This window comes from Nerophis lumbriciformis, linkage group LG05, assembly GCF_033978685.3.
Source record: "Nerophis lumbriciformis linkage group LG05, RoL_Nlum_v2.1, whole genome shotgun sequence".
Classification (NCBI taxonomy): domain Eukaryota; kingdom Metazoa; phylum Chordata; class Actinopteri; order Syngnathiformes; family Syngnathidae; genus Nerophis; species Nerophis lumbriciformis.
In genome coordinates this window covers 49,893,277-49,909,059 of record NC_084552.2, presented here as the reverse complement: position 1 = coordinate 49,909,059, position 15,783 = coordinate 49,893,277, and the positions used below count along the sequence as shown (strand labels likewise).

Sequence of the window (15,783 nt, the reverse complement as noted above, 5' to 3'; positions counted from 1 at the left end):
ACCGCTGTTGTTGTAAGTGCAGCAAAGAAGCTACGAGCTTCCTAAGCTATGAGAGGCCCCCGCCTGAACTCCACCCACTCTAAGCCCAAAGCAGCCACTTGGAGTGGGAGACAAGAGATCTAAACACTCTTGTTCACACCAACAGAGTGCGTGGGTGTGAGCGCTGCCTAACTTGGTTGAGGATGAGAAGTAGGAACGTGCACAGTGGTGGTGGAAGAGATCATTATGCAACCTTTAGGAGGTACGAGGTGAGTCAAGTGCTTTATCCACTCTCCTCCCACTTCTGCTCATCTCCCACCTTTCATGTTTGCAAAGCATCCTTGCTCTTATTCGTGGACCCCTCCCACTTGATGTACATAATCTCTCTCTCTCTCAGGGTGACGTATAGGCTTGTGCAGCTGTATGTGTGTGTGTGTGTGTGTGTGCGAGCGTGTGAAGACAAGGCACTATTTCTGTCCTTTTATCAGGATGCTCATTACACTAGCCTACCTGCGTCTACTGGCAGCCATCCTGGACAACATGTACTTTATTGGAAAGTGTCCAATGTCCCTCGAGACATATGCATGCTAGTATCTAACCTCCAGCAGGAGCTAACACTATATTGCTTTTGTCCTCTATTATTAAAGCAAATTAATTATTGAGAAGATGCACCTGCAATTACTCCCAAGCCGTTGTGGCACATAAAACGTGGTTCAGTCGGGAGGGGGATTAAGTATAACATAACCCCACCCTCCCACAACACCCTTCTGCACTGTCAGCATTACGTTACCACTGTTGTATCATCCGCAGCAGTCCATTAAATTATCTTTGAACTACCTGCCTTTGCTAACATGTAAGCATGTTGGCTCTCATTAGCCCAAACAAAATGTGTAGTCAATAACATATTTGATTTATTGTATTGCAATATGATAACAAATATGGTACACTACATTTATCAACCATAATCCAAACAGGGGCAGTTAGGATAATACATTTTACCGATTATTGAGAACACAGAGACTGTACTAGGCCCTGCGATGAGGTGGCGACTTGTCCAGGGTGTACCCCGCCTTCCGCCCGATTGTAGCTGAGATAGGCTCCAGCGCCCCCCGCGACCCCAAAAGGGAATAAGCGGTAGAAAATGGATGGATGGATGGAGACTGTACTATAATATTGCAACTGACCAGTCTGGTACATTTTATACGGTTAAAGTCAAGCACAAAGCAAACTGCTCCTCAATAATGTACTTTTTTTTCTAAAACAGAGAAGAAACACAATTACGATAAAATAAAAAATAAAACAACTTTTAGCATATCAATATGAGTATTACAATTATAGAACAAATGGATTAAGGACAATGTAATAATATAAACCAGTTTAAGAAACATCGAAAGTATATGGTACTAACAAAGTATGTGTGTATTTGATCATCCATCCATCCATTTTCTACCGCTTGTCCCTTTCAAAGCCAAAACTGAGATCCTTGACTAACTTATTCCAAATGTCTCTGGAGTGGCTGCCCGTACGACGTACTAGAGAGCTCAAGTGACAGAGACAATGAGGCGCTAATGTTTCTAAAGTTCAATTTGGGTTCTTTCAGCGCCACCTATTATGTAGCTCATTAAAATGTATAAGAGGGACACCTGGTCGACACGTGTAGACGCACAGTGGCACTCTCATAACTCCTGAATTTTTCATCACAAAGTTACAGGCTTTGCACAAGTTTTAAGCTAATAAATTCTGAAGCAGAGCTCTCGTTTAGCACTCTTGTGCGGCAGCAACATCTGTATCTGACACGCTAGAACGATCCATTAGCGAGCTAGCATTTATTGTCCTTATCAGTGTACATTACGGCGGTAACACTGTGTGCTGGCGGATGCACGCCACCCTATCATTGAGTCTGGCAGCTCCGGACAGCTGGAGTTAATAACAGACTTTCAAGGCTCGCTGCTCGGGCTTCGTTAGCCAAATAAAGAACCTACCCCAGAGATGTCTGCCACTCTGTGAATAGGAAACTCCTTCTTGCTGTGCAGTCCTTTCCCATTCTTGATGGCCCTGGAAAAGAAAACAATCATGTGAACTGAGGCTTACTATTGTTCCTGGCTCAACAGAAAAATGTCTCTCCTTTTCTGCATGAGTTTAAGGCAGGGGTGTCAAACTCGTTTTCATTCAGAGCCACATCGCAGTTACGGGTGCTCTCGGAGGGCCGCTAGTAACAGTGAATACATTTAAATATAAATGTATAATAGCCACATGATGTTCCACAATTGCCAATGCATTTGATTATTATTTTGTTTAGGTACAATTTGATGTATAACGTATAACTTGCTTTTAAAGGTGAACATTATCACCAGACCTATGTAAGCGTCAATATATACCTTGATGTTGCAGAAAAAAGACCATATATTTTTTTACCCGATTTCCGAACTCTAAATGGGTGAATTTTGGCGAATTAAACGCCTTTCTAATATTCGCTCTCGGAGCGATGACGTCACAACGTGGCGTCACATCGGGAAGCAATCCGCCATTTTCTCAAACACCGAGTCAAATCAGCTCTGTTATTTTCCGGTTTTTTCGACTGTTTTCCGTTTTCCGTACCTTGGAGACATCATGCCTCGTCGGTGTGTTGTCGGAGGGTGTAACAACACGAACAGGGACGGATTCAAGTTGCACCAGTGGCCCAAAGATGCGAAAGTGGCAAGAAATTGGACGTTTGTTCCGCACACTTTACCGACGAAAGCTATGCTACGACAGAGATGGCAAGAATGTGTGGATATCCTGCGACACTCAAAGCAGATGCATTTCCAACGATAAAGTCAAAGAAATCTGCCGCCAGACCCCCATTGAATCTGCCGGAGTGTGTGAGCAATTCAGGGACAAAGAACCTCGGTAGCACGGCAAGCAATGGCGGCAGTTTGTTCCCGCAGACGAGCGAGCTAAACCCCCTGGATGTCTTGGCTCACACCGTCCCTTATGCCACGAAGATGATCAGGAGAAGAATATCGACCCTAGCTTCCCTGGCCTGCTGACATCAACTCCAAAACTGGACAGATCAGCTTTCAGGAAAAGAGCGCGGATGAGGGTATGTCTACAGAATATATTAATTGATGAAAACTGGGCTGTCTGCACTCTCAAAGTGCATGTTGTTGCCAAATGTATTTCATATGCTGTAAACCTAGTTCATAGTTGTTAGTTTCCTTTAATGCCAAACAAACACATACCAATCGTTGGTTAGAAGGCGATCGCCGAATTCGTCCTCGCTTTCTCCCGTGTCGCTGGCTGTCGTGTCGTTTTCGTCGGTTTCGCTTGCATACGGTTCAAACCGATATGGCTCAATAGCTTCAGTTTCTTCTTCAATTTCGTTTTCGCTACCTGCCTCCACACTACAACCATCCGTTTCAATACATTCGTAATCTGTTGAATTGCTTAAGCCGCTGAAATCCGAGTCTGAATCCGAACTAATGTCGCTATAGCTTGCTGTTCTATGCGCCATGTTTGTTTGAGTTGGCATCACTATGTGACGTCACAGGAAAATGGACGGGTGTATATAACGATGGTTAAAATCAGGCACTTTGAAGCTTTTTTTAGGGATATTGCGTGATGGGTAAAATTTTGAAAGAAACTTCGAAAAATAAAATAAGCCACTGGGAACTGATTTTTAATGGTTTTAACCCTTCTGAAATTGTGATAATGTTCCCCTTTAAACCACAATGCAAGCAGATATACATAGTAAGTATTTATTTCTATTTTAATAAAAAAAAGGAAAAACATATGATCATATTTGTTGTATTATTAGATAATATCCAAGTTTGAAATATACGCAATAGCATGAAATTAATTTTTTCTGTCAAAATGGAAAAAAACATTTTGTTAGACGGATAAAGTAATTAATTGACGCAAATTGTTTCCAGGCTCTGGCGGGAAATACAAAATTGTGGCGGCCGGCAGGCCAGTTATGGCCCTCGGGCCTTGGGTTTGAAACATGTGGTTTAAGGGAACGTACCCACCTGATCAAAATCTTAAGACTCGGGGTAATATTTGCATTTTTGCGCTGGTGGATTTACAAAAGGTGTGCAGCTGAGATAGGCTCCAGCACCCCCCGCGACCTCGAGGAGGACAAGCGGTAGAAAATGGATGGATGGATGTTACGATATGAACATTTCCTATTATAGTTTTCGTGACCAAAATGATCAAGGTTATGTTCATTGTGCTCAAAACTTTTACAAAATAAAATATAAAATATATAAAAAGTAAATACTCAATTACCTCAATTTAAGAGTGCCTTATCTTAAAGGGGTCTGATTATGCAAAATCAACTTTTCTTACCTATTGGTACGTGCTGTTTTATAATTGTCTTTGTCCGAATTGCGATTTTTTTAGATACAAACTCCCAGGATCTTGTGAACAAATTTAAAATCTACGTCTTATGGCGTCCAAACTTGGTAGCAATTGTGTCTTGCAAGAGACTCTTCTTGTGCACGCCAACAATCCTGCCATGTTTAGAGACAATTACTTTTTGCCTGTCATCAAGAGGTCGTGAGAGTGTAAATGTCTGCCAGAAAATTACATTAAAGCCACATTTGAGTGCAGATTTCGGCTTTTTTAGGGCCATTACATTAGCTGATAAACAGGAAATATGCAAATATTTGTAATTATTCTAAGATTTTGTTCAGAATTGTACATTATTCTCCAATGCCATGGTATTTCTTGAGAGGTTAACACAGGGTTCGGGAACCTTTTTGGCTGAGAGAGCCATGAAAGCCAAAGATTTTAAAATGTATTTCCGTGAGAGCCATATTATATTTTTTAACACTGAATACAACTAAATGCATGCATTTTTTAAGTAATACCAACATTTTTAGAGTACAATAAGTCTCTTATTCTTTTTAATAACATTGTTATTCTGAAGCTAACCAATAATAAATAAAATATTTCTTACCAATAATGCGACTTCTTGAACAGTTGCGGTAGAAAATGGATGAATGGATTAAAATCCATTAAAATGTTTTATATTTTTAACATTATTTTTAATACTGTGATTACCAGCGGAATTATTCATTACTTATCATGTTAAGCAATGTCAGCTAAGATTTATCTGAGAGCCAGACGCAGTCATCAAAAGAGCCACATCTGGCTCTAGAGCCATAGGTTCCCTACCCCTGGTTTAACACATGAAGACGGCTTGAAAAAGCCTCAACATCAACATTAGGACCACCATTTGCCACGACTGTGCTCCTATCCAGTAGTATACCATGTATAATCGCCACGAGGGAGGAGGTTCCTTGAAGGCACTAAAAATACCAGCATCACTAAAGACAGAGAGCTCTAATCAACTTTAATAAGACCCCACCAGGGAAAGAGGGATTAAGCCAGAGCGAAGACTGGGGGGAAAAAGATAGGCCAAAAAAGGACAAAAATGGAAACAAGCATGGTGCAGTGAAAAAGGGAGACGCAGGAGGGAGAGGGAAAGAGTGCAGTAAAAGGAAGCTGCATCTGCTCTACCTATAGCCAGATCTTAATCTATGGCCCGGTAATAAAGCTCCTACTAAATCTCTCCACTGCACCGCCATATAATTATATTCATAGCGGCGGTGTAAAGAAAGTCTCTGATTTGGCAGCCAGCGTTTGTGCATGTGTGTGTCAAAAAAAAAAAAAAAAAGTCTCCAGGGCAAACAAAAAAGGATAGATTGTGACGTGCCACATGGCTAAAATAAAATCGTGAAAAGCCATTTTGAAAGAAAAAAAATTCAGCCCTGGAGGTGACAGTCAATTCTAGTCAACATCCCCAAACTGTCAAGGTCACACATTCACGCTCAACTCGTGTTTATGAAAGATTAGTGACAGTGTTCAGGATTCTCACCGAGCTTCTGCAGCGAGGAGCTCGTCGTAGTGGGAGGAGCGCTGGTCGTCGTCCTGTCGGTACCTGATGACTGTGGCCAGGCCTTTGCTGACCAGGGCTTCTGCGATGTTACTGGAGGGATGAAGACAAGCAGATACATGTGGACACACTTTCATATGCAGGAATGATGACAGTTTAGTGATATAGTCAACAGGCAGCGATTTGAGTGGCTCCTTGGGAAATTCAACGAGTGCCCAATTTAAAGAAGAAAAATTGTTTAATTATTTTTCTTAAATTGTAGCTTTAAACACATTTGATATTGATATGGTTGTAATTGACTGACATTCATTAATTTTCAAAATATATCTGAAATTCAACAAATACTTTTTTTTTTTTAATCTGAAAGGTTTTTGCAGTGGCATGACAGAAAATTGAAATAAAGTAAAATTTTTGTAGCAACATACATGTGATGAGCCTCATCTGAGGAAAACTTTAGTTTTTTTGGGGAATAAGATGCAGAAGGTAGAAGCACTTCTTTTGCAACAGGTGCAATAGGAAACAGAAGCGCGTAGAGGCGATGTTGAGGTTCTATCCCTAGTCTGATCAGTAGTAGTGGAAGTAGAAAACCCAGCAATAGCTTTTATCTTTTTCCGCAGTGGCATTTATGCGGTCTCCTTTCCCTGCTTACTATCTCATCGGAAGCAGCATCTATGCGCAGACGCCGTTAGCGTACATCAAAATGGCAACCGCCATTGAAAGTATGTTTTATTTCATTACAGCACGTGCCCTAAATGTTAAAACACCATCAACACGATGGAGCACAGCATCGGGCAGAGGAAACCAGGTTTATTTAGTGTGAAGTTCACATCTTTAATTGTTGAAATTAAATCCGCTGTGACTGGGGAGTACGGTAGTTTTATTGTTTTTCATGGGCAAAATAAAGAGCGTCTCTGAATAGTGACTTTACTGCGTCATTTCAGATTATAATACGTCACGGACGCAGGACGCGTAGCTAGTGACGTCACTGCATATTTTGGGATTTGGCCATTACAGTGTTAAAATTGCAGAGGTAATAAATGTGAGTTGACAGGACATACCCTCCTGTCATTCCTTTTTTGAATGTTGCCAATATTATTGGAAATGAAATTACCGTAATATTTTCTTTACTGATTTTTACTATTTATTCGAGCCAAGGAACCAATTCAAGCTAAGGACTCTGAGTTAGAGGTGTGGTGACTGGATTTCCCCCTCCTGTTACTTCTTTTTCTATCTGCAAATAATAATTTAACTACTGTATTATGCACTGATTGATGACAATGTTTATTTTATTTCTCCATGTAACAAGCACACTACTGCACCTGAGTTAGGTGTGCTGACAGGACTTCACCCCCTGTCATTCTCATTTCCCCAGAATGCAGGCTACCACTAGGTAGTAAATGAAGACCAGAATTATGTGTTAATTTGACTTCACTGTGAGGTAGAGGTGTGTTGACTGGACTTACTCTTTCATTTTTTATTGTTCTGTATTGCCGCTATCATTGGAAATGTATTTTTTGCTGTTTTAAGTAGTGATTAATATCCACATATTTTTTTTGTTTCAATTATGAAACAAACTGTTCAAGTTAATGCATCAAGAGTTAGAGATGTGTTGACAGGACTTGATCTCCTGTTTTTGTTTTTTCCACAATGCAGGCTACCGTTACATATTCAGGGATGTGAGTTCCATATGAGAAAAAAATAGGAAAATTGAGGGAAAAAAGTGAACATTTTCTATCAGCACAAAGTGCTGCCGCACAAAGCTTGAAAGAACATTTTGAAAATTATTCGAGTGCATTTATACACTATATTTTTTAGATGTAGTCTCATTTACTGTACCAAACTCTTTTGGCTGTATTTTTGACACATGTCTAATGTAATGTACCACATAATTGTTTTGTTATCATTCAAAATGTAAAGTAAAATTCCATAACATGCATGCAATAAACTCAGAAAACATTTCTAATTTAACAACTCCTATCCTATAGCCACGCCGCCTCGGGTAATATACTTCCAATGTTGTGACCTCTGTTTACATATATATATATTAGTATACCTTCTCGCAGGCTACTAATAAATGCTCTAGAACAGGGGTGTCAAACATGCAGCCCGCGGGGCTGATAACGGGTTCAATCTGGCCTGTGAGATGAGTTTGCAAAGTGTAAAATTGAGCTGCACTTTTAAATTAAAGAAACTGCTGTTCTAAATATGTCCAGTGGATGTCGCAATAGCAATTCTGTTAGGCAAGCAAATAGTTTATACCGGGATGAGAAAGTATACCAAGCAATAGGTACACGGTAAAGCAGGGCCGCGACTCCTCCCACTCGACCCAAACAGGAGTAAAATAAACAATTTGTTACGCCACCTAAAATGCTGCATGAGACACTGCACACTGATATAGTTCTGAGAAAATGATTGTCTTCTGTGCAAATTTAAAGAAAGTGAACAATGTGTGATTTACTGCAATACTGTCAGCCGTTTAAGTTTTTATTTTTGGTTTGTTGAAATTGTTTACACGTTGCACAGCTTTTATTTGTCAATCGATACACAGCAGAAGAAGAAGGCGGCGGCAGGGAGTAACTCAACCCTCTTGAATTTCTACGGTTTGTCCAGTGAGCACATGAATAATATGTGGAAAAGACAAATAAGGTAGGTAATACATAAAAGTTTTTATTCATGCTTTATACTGTATTTTGTTCGATCCTAGAGGGAGGAACTGGACGCCTCGACAATAGAGGCACGGAATATCGTCCACTCGGACTCAATGTCCAGTGCCTCCCTCGTGACATGTTCAAAGTTCTTCCGGAGGTGGGAATTGAAACTCTCTCTGACAGGAGACCTAAAGTTGAATTGCTTTGTAGATACACCGAGATTAAGTCCAAGTTAATTGTGTTCTTCATGGTGTTTTTCAAACTCCATCCATCCATCCATCTTCTTCCGCTTATCCGAGGTCGGGTCGCGGGGGCAGCAGCCTAAGCAGGGAAGCCCAGACTTTCCTCTCCCCAGCCACTTCGTCCAGCTCTTCCCGAGGCGTTCCCAGGCCAGCCGGGAGACATAGTCTTCCCAACGTGTCCTGGGTCTTCCCCGTGGCCTCCTACCGGTCGGACGTGCCCGAAACACCTCCCTAGGGAGGCGTTCGGGTGGCATCCTGACCAGATGCCCAAACCACCTCATCTGGCTCCTCTCGATGTGGAGGAGCAGCGGCTTTACTTTGAGCTCCTCCCGGATGACAGAGCTTCTCACCCTATCTCTAAGGGAGAGCCCCGCCACCCAGCGGAGGAAACTCATTTCGGCCGCTTGTACCCGTGATCTTGTCCTTTCGGTCATGACCCAAAGCTCATGACCATAGGTGAGGATGGAAACGTAGATCGACCGGTAAATCGAGAGCTTTGCCTTCCGGCTCAGCTCCTTCTTCACCACAACGGATCGATACAGCGTCCACATTACTGAAGACGCCGCACCGATCCGCCTGTCGATCTCACGATTCACTCTTCCCTCACTCGTGAACAAGACTCAGAGGTACTTGAACTCCTCCACTTGGGGCAAGATCTCCTCCCCAACCCGGAGATGGCACTCCACCCTTTTCTGGGCGAGAACCATGGACTCGGACTTGGAGGTGCTTATTCCCATCCCAGTCGCTTCACACTCGGCTGCGAACCGATCCAGTGAGAGCTGAAGATCTTGACCAGATGAAGCCATCAGGACCACATCATCTGCAAAAAGCAGAGACCTAATCCTGCAGCCACCAAACCAGATACCCTCAACGCCCTGACTGCGCCTAGAAATTCTGTCCATAAAGGTTATGAACAGAATCGGTGACAAAGAGCAGCCTTGGCGGAGTCCAACCCTCACTGGAAACGGGTCCGACTTACTGCCGGCAATGCGGACCAAGCTCTGACACTGATTATACAGGGAGCGAACCGCCACAATAAGACAGTCCGTTACCCCATACTCTCTGAGCACTCCCCACAGGACTTCCCGGGGTACACGGTCGAATGCCTTCTCCAAGTCCATAAAGCACATGTAGACTGGTTGGGCAAACTCCCATGCACCCTTAAGGACCCTGCCGAGAGTATAGAGCTGGTCCAGAGTTCCACGACCAGGACGAAAACCACACTGTTCCTCCTGAATCCAAGGTTCGACTATCCGGCGTAGCCTACTCTCCAGTACACCTGAATAGACCTTACCGGGAAGGCTGAGGAGTGTGATCCCACGATAGTTGGAACACACCCTCCGGTTCCCCTTCTTAAAGAGAGGAACCACCACCCCGGTCTGCCAATCCAGAGGTACCGCCCCTGATGTCCACGAGATGTTGCAGAGTCTTGTCAACCAAGACAGCCCCACAACATCCAGAGCCTTAAGGAACTCCAGGCGGATCTCATCCACCCCCGGGGCCTTGCCACCGAGGAGCTTTTTAACTACCTCGGCAACCTCAGCCCCAGAAATAGGAGAGCCCACCACAGATTCCCCAGGCCTTGCTTCCTCATAGGAAGATGTGCTGGTAGGATTGAGGAGGACTTCAACGCTCATGTTGGCAACGACAGTGAAACCTGGAGAGGCGTGATTGGGACGAATGGCCGCCCGGATCTGAACCCGAGTGGTGTTTTGTTATTGGACTTTTGTGCTCGTCACAGATTGTCAATAACAAACACCATGTTCAAACATAAGGGTGTCCATATGTGCACTTGGCACCAGGACACCCTAGGCCACAGTTCCATGATTGACTTTGTAGTTGTGTCATCGGATTTGCGGTCTCATGTTTTGGACACTCGGCTGAAGAGAGGGGCGGAGCTTTCTACCGATCACCACCTGGTGGTGAGTTGGCTGCGATGGTGGGGGAGGATGCCGGACAGACCTGGCAGGCCTAAACGCATTGTTTGGGCCTGCCAAACAATGTTTATTTTTAAACTGCACAAATGTTTTCCTCAGAATTTTTAACTAACTTGAAGTGTTTTGTCAAGAGGATTATTTATGATATGTATATTTTCAGAATGTGCTTTTTGTATTTTGGGCCGAAGAAACAAAGAAAACAATCTGAAGTTGTCATAGTTGTATTTTTAAAATATTATGCCATGATTTTACCCGTCCGGCCGACGTGGGAATAAATGTTTCTCCATGCGGCCCTTGAGCTACAATGAGTTTGACACCCCTGCTCGAGAACTACAACTAGTTGGGAAATAAAGTAATCATCCAAATTTGATGAGCAAAGTGGAGAGCCGTAAACGTTTTGGCTCAGAGAGCGAAAGGAGGCAGCATCAGGTAAGCTAGCTAGATGATTAGCTAACTTGCGAGCTTGTTTTCAGTACTCCTGAACATCTCCCTGTCCTCGGTGCGGCGTTTATGCAAGAGGAACAGCGAGTACCTACAGCTAACGCGAGCATACAACAAATTTTGTTTAGATCATAATTTTATTGATATTTTTGAATGTTTAAAAATTGTCATATGCTTAAACATGTTTAACACACAGTCGGAAATCCCTATGTTAAATTGGATTACTTAATCAGCTGAGTTAGAGGTGTGTTGAAAGGACTTACTTATCCTCCTGTCACGTATTGTTGTACAGTGGCAGTTACCATTGTTACAAATTGATGTTTGACATACTGATTGACATCAATTCGTTTTTTCTCTAGCTAACAAGTTAACTATTTTTCGTGAGTCAGAGGTGTGTTGACAGGGCTGAATTAGAGGTCATTCTTTTTTCTATAGTAGCAAATTGAGCAAGGCTGGTTAGTATTAAGAAATAAAGGAAACATGTTTTATAATCTGTACTGCTTTATATAGTTTGTTGGATTTCTCCTGCAAACAAGCAAACTCTAAAGTGTCGTTGCTTTCCGCTGCTATTTTTCTTTTCCTCTGAAAATGAAGTCTATTCCAATCCTTTATCTGGTTTTGATTAAATTGAAACCTCTGAGCGCTTTGATATCCTTAATAGAATCGTTTATATTGCGGCATTAAATTACAAATAGATAATCTGGCAAAACTGTGTTTGAGGACTTGAAGTAATTGCTCCCTGTGCAAATGTTAAATTAACCCGAAAAGTTACTTTGCGACTTAAGGATTGCAAACAACATTTTCCCGCATGGCAGTCAGGGAAATAAAGCTTCAAATCATATTGCGATATTGAGGAATAAGGGTTGCCGAGTTGCGTGTAACAGGAACAAGGTTACTTACATGCCACCTATGGTGATGGTAGCACAGGTGCGTTCTGAGAAGGCTGGGGTGCTTTCACCTGGACCGCTGGCCGCTCTGATGTAGTCCACCGTCACATTGACCTAAAACATGCACATACAAAACATGAAACACGCTGAGGCAAAACAAAAGTAATTGCAAGTTTAAGTAATAATGATAATGATCATAATAATAATAATAATAACAGCAGCAACAATAGCGGTTGTTTTGGGCTTTGTCTGGTTGCTTCTCAAAGTGACCCCAGTCAGTGTGCATCATGTCAGGCTTGAGTGCACATCTCCCAAGAGGATGATTGCAAGTGTGTCTGTGTTGTGTTATGTACATACACACATACACTCACATAATAAACGAGATAGAGTTTACATGACTCTCCACTGAGTTCCTAACGCAACTCCCCTGGAGAACAACTCACATCTACCCTGGAGATAGACTTTTGTCACATGACTTGGTGTTTGTACATACCAGCAGGGAGACTTTGCTATAGGCTACAAATTTACAGCTCGCTCAATTAGGAGCCCCCAGCACGGGTCCTCTACATGTTAAAATTATTTGCATAACACTTGTAATTTAACCTGTGCAAATTTTTGGAAGATTAACAGTAATTTTATTTTAAGATGTGCAGCCTTTCTGGTCATTGCAGTAACGCACGCAGGAAATAAGACCATCGCATGTATTTTAACTCCTCCCATGTGACACAATTCAGCCAATCAAAGTTAGTTTTTTCAAGGCGAGTGCGCGTGTGCATCTGCGCGAGGAAATCTTTTAATTATGATAATTGCAAAGGAAAGAAGTTGTCAATGTTTGTTCATTATATATTTGTCAAGATATTTATTTATACATGCAGACCACTTTAATGGCTTTGAATTTTTTTTGTTTGTTTAAAAAAAAGGGGTTGTCTTATATATGTTTTTGTTTTTTTACTTGCACTCTACCAGTTATTTTTCCATTAATAATAAAAACATTTTGTCCTTGGGAAAAAAAAAAGTCTTGAAAAATGTTCTCATGTTCAAGGAGCTATAAATGTAAACCAAACTTTATTATTGGTTTGTATCTGCACTCTACTAGTTGTTGTTTCACTGATAATTTAAATATATTTTTTATCTTTGAAAAAGAGAGGGTCTTAAAAAAGAAGGGTTGTCTTATCTTTGGGGTTGAGTTATTCATGCAAACAGATTTTTATTCAATTTTTATTTTACTTTCACATTTGGTTTCCCACTCACAATGAAAACATGCTTTTAAACATTGGGGAAAAAATTGTTTTATATTTGGGTTAGTACTAGCTAGAGATGTGTTGATACGCCAATACATCGCCATGTAACAGCTGACGATCAATATCGATTAGTAAATGTTCAAAAATCGATTTTTCGTGACTGCCAAATCACAATTAACTGCAGCACTCACAAGTAGGCTGGAATAAAAAACTGCCCAGACAGCTTTAAAGGATGGACTGCATTGTAGTGTCTCCAATTTAGTAGTCTGACGTTTTAAATACATATGAGGTGGTTTGGGCATCTGGTCAGGATGCCACCCGAACGCCTCCCAACCGGTAGGAGGCCACGGGGAAGACCCAGGACACGTTGGGAAGACTATGTCTCCCGGCTGGCCTGGGAACGCCTCGGGATCTCCCGGGAAGAGCTGGACGAAGTGGCTGGGGAGAGGGAAGTCTGGGCTTCCCTGCTTAGGCTGCTGCCCCCGCGACCCGACCTCGGATAAGCGGAAGAAGATGGATGGATGGACGGACGTTTTAAATATCTTTAAAAATTAGTAGGTAAAAATACAAAACTCTGGATAAAGCTTTTAGTCAAAATAGGTTATTGGTAAAGGATTTTTTTTGAACGCCTATTAGTTCTGCATACTTTTTATTAAACCTGCTTTTGCCGAAATGTGTGAAAACATCTTATTACAGAAGGCACTTTGTGGATTACACTGTTTGCCGTAATAATAGCAGATTTTTTTTGTGGGAAATGTGTTGGATTATTCTAATTTGTTTACTTTCAAGAAGTCATACTAGGATTTTGTTGACTTAAAATAGTTACTTAACATATTTGTTTATTTACAATCACATGATAGCTCTCTGTTGTACCATGTCCTGAACAGCGTTGCAAATAACAATAGCATCCTCTGCCGCGACTCGTTCAGAACTTGCACAGTCTATCTTCACGATAGTATATTCCTCTGGTGTAGAAGTAAAACGTCGAGAAAACAGTAAACTGATTGTTTCTGAATGATTAGTTCCAGTGTAGACAAAGATGTCGATGTTGTGGTTGTCGTGAAGTGAAGTGAATTACATTTATATAGCGCTTTTTCTCAAGTGACTCAAAGCGCTTTACATTGTGAAACCCAATATCTAAGTTACATTTAAACCAGTGTGAGTGGCACTGGGAGCAGGTGGGTAAAGTGTCTTGCCCAAGGACACAATGGCAGTGACTAGGATGGCGGAGGCGGGGATCGAACCTGCAACCCTCAAGTTGCTGGCACGGCCGCTCTACCAACCGAGCTATACCGTCTATCGTCTATCGTGACTTTTCACAAGAAGGAAATACAGTCTCTAGTCAATGACAGCTGCTGTTGCTACTTCTGGACACATTGCGCCTTAGTGTTTTGGAAGAGAATTACAAGTCCTGCACCACCCCCCATGGAAGAACTAAAAATCAAACAAGACGCCGTCAGAGGGGACGCAAGCAACGTGACGCGATAATTTTGCTTTGTGTTTAGGCGTGTGCTGTAATTTTTTTACTGTTAAATTCAATAAACATTTTCTTGTTTCAAGTTTTTTTTTTTGTCTTTCCACTTATATTATTGTTCAAAATCTAGTTTGACAGTCAGTCGTGTCAAGGCAATACAGTATGTGGGACTGAAATGCATTCAATCAATCAATCAATGTTTATTTATATAGCCCTAAATCACAAGTGTCTCAAAGGGCTGCACAAGCCACAACGACATCCTCGGTTCAGATCTCACAATCCATTTACAATACATTGTAAATGGATCCCAAACTTTTCCCGAAGCTATTATTTGAGGGTCAGTCAATCAAATCAAGACGCCAACAGGACAAGAGGTGTGTGATATATAGTTAGCTGGAAACAATTTTGGAGAGGAGGATGCACTGATCAACACAAGGTCAAATCCATACTGGAGCATCTTAATAAAGACGTCAACAGAAAGTGATCAGTGTTTCATTTATTATACTAAACAAAAGGTTTGTTTTGATGTGTTTTGGGGGCTAAATTAGGAGCCAAGTTGCATTGTGGTGTCACTAATGAAATCCGTCTTCAGTGGAGCAAAGCAGCTCATGCCGCAGTAATGAACTCATTATCCTTAACTTTGTCTTAGCTGATGGCGTGTGAGCTATTCCGCATCGTACCGTCGAGTATTAACAGCATTTAAACAAACAAATGTTACTTTTCCAACATATTAATGCTACAAAAAACCCTGACAAGCCCTTGAGGTATTAATCTGCGTGTCATAACTAAAAAAATAACTCTGTGCCTTAACTTGCATTCATTGTGTACCCATGCAAACACGTCCCCTATTTCAAGTTTCTTATTGTCAGAGTTAAGTTCATTTAAACTCGCTCTCCCCCCAACAAAAATTCTTAATTGCCTCGAAGCCCAAACCTGACACGATGTTTCATGTCACCCGTATTAAAATGCGAGGCAATTAAAAACAAAAGGGGAGGAGTTTTTTGCATTGGTCACGTGTGTAATTGTAGAGAATTATATATATATATATATATATAT

General features: G+C 41.7%; 1 protein-coding gene across 1 annotated transcript in view; it reads right to left on the bottom strand.

Annotated features, from left to right (window-relative positions):
• Nucleotides 1–15,783, bottom strand: part of snd1 (staphylococcal nuclease and tudor domain containing 1) — a 272,862-nt gene that overhangs the window by 196,723 nt on the left and 60,356 nt on the right. The window contains exons 12-14 of the mRNA XM_061959499.2: nt 12,026–12,126; nt 5,840–5,950; nt 1,962–2,034 (exon numbers count right to left, since the gene is read on the bottom strand). Of these exons, the coding sequence (XP_061815483.1) occupies nt 1,962–2,034; nt 5,840–5,950; nt 12,026–12,126 (285 nt within the window). The remainder of the gene's footprint in view (nt 1–1,961; nt 2,035–5,839; nt 5,951–12,025; nt 12,127–15,783) is intronic.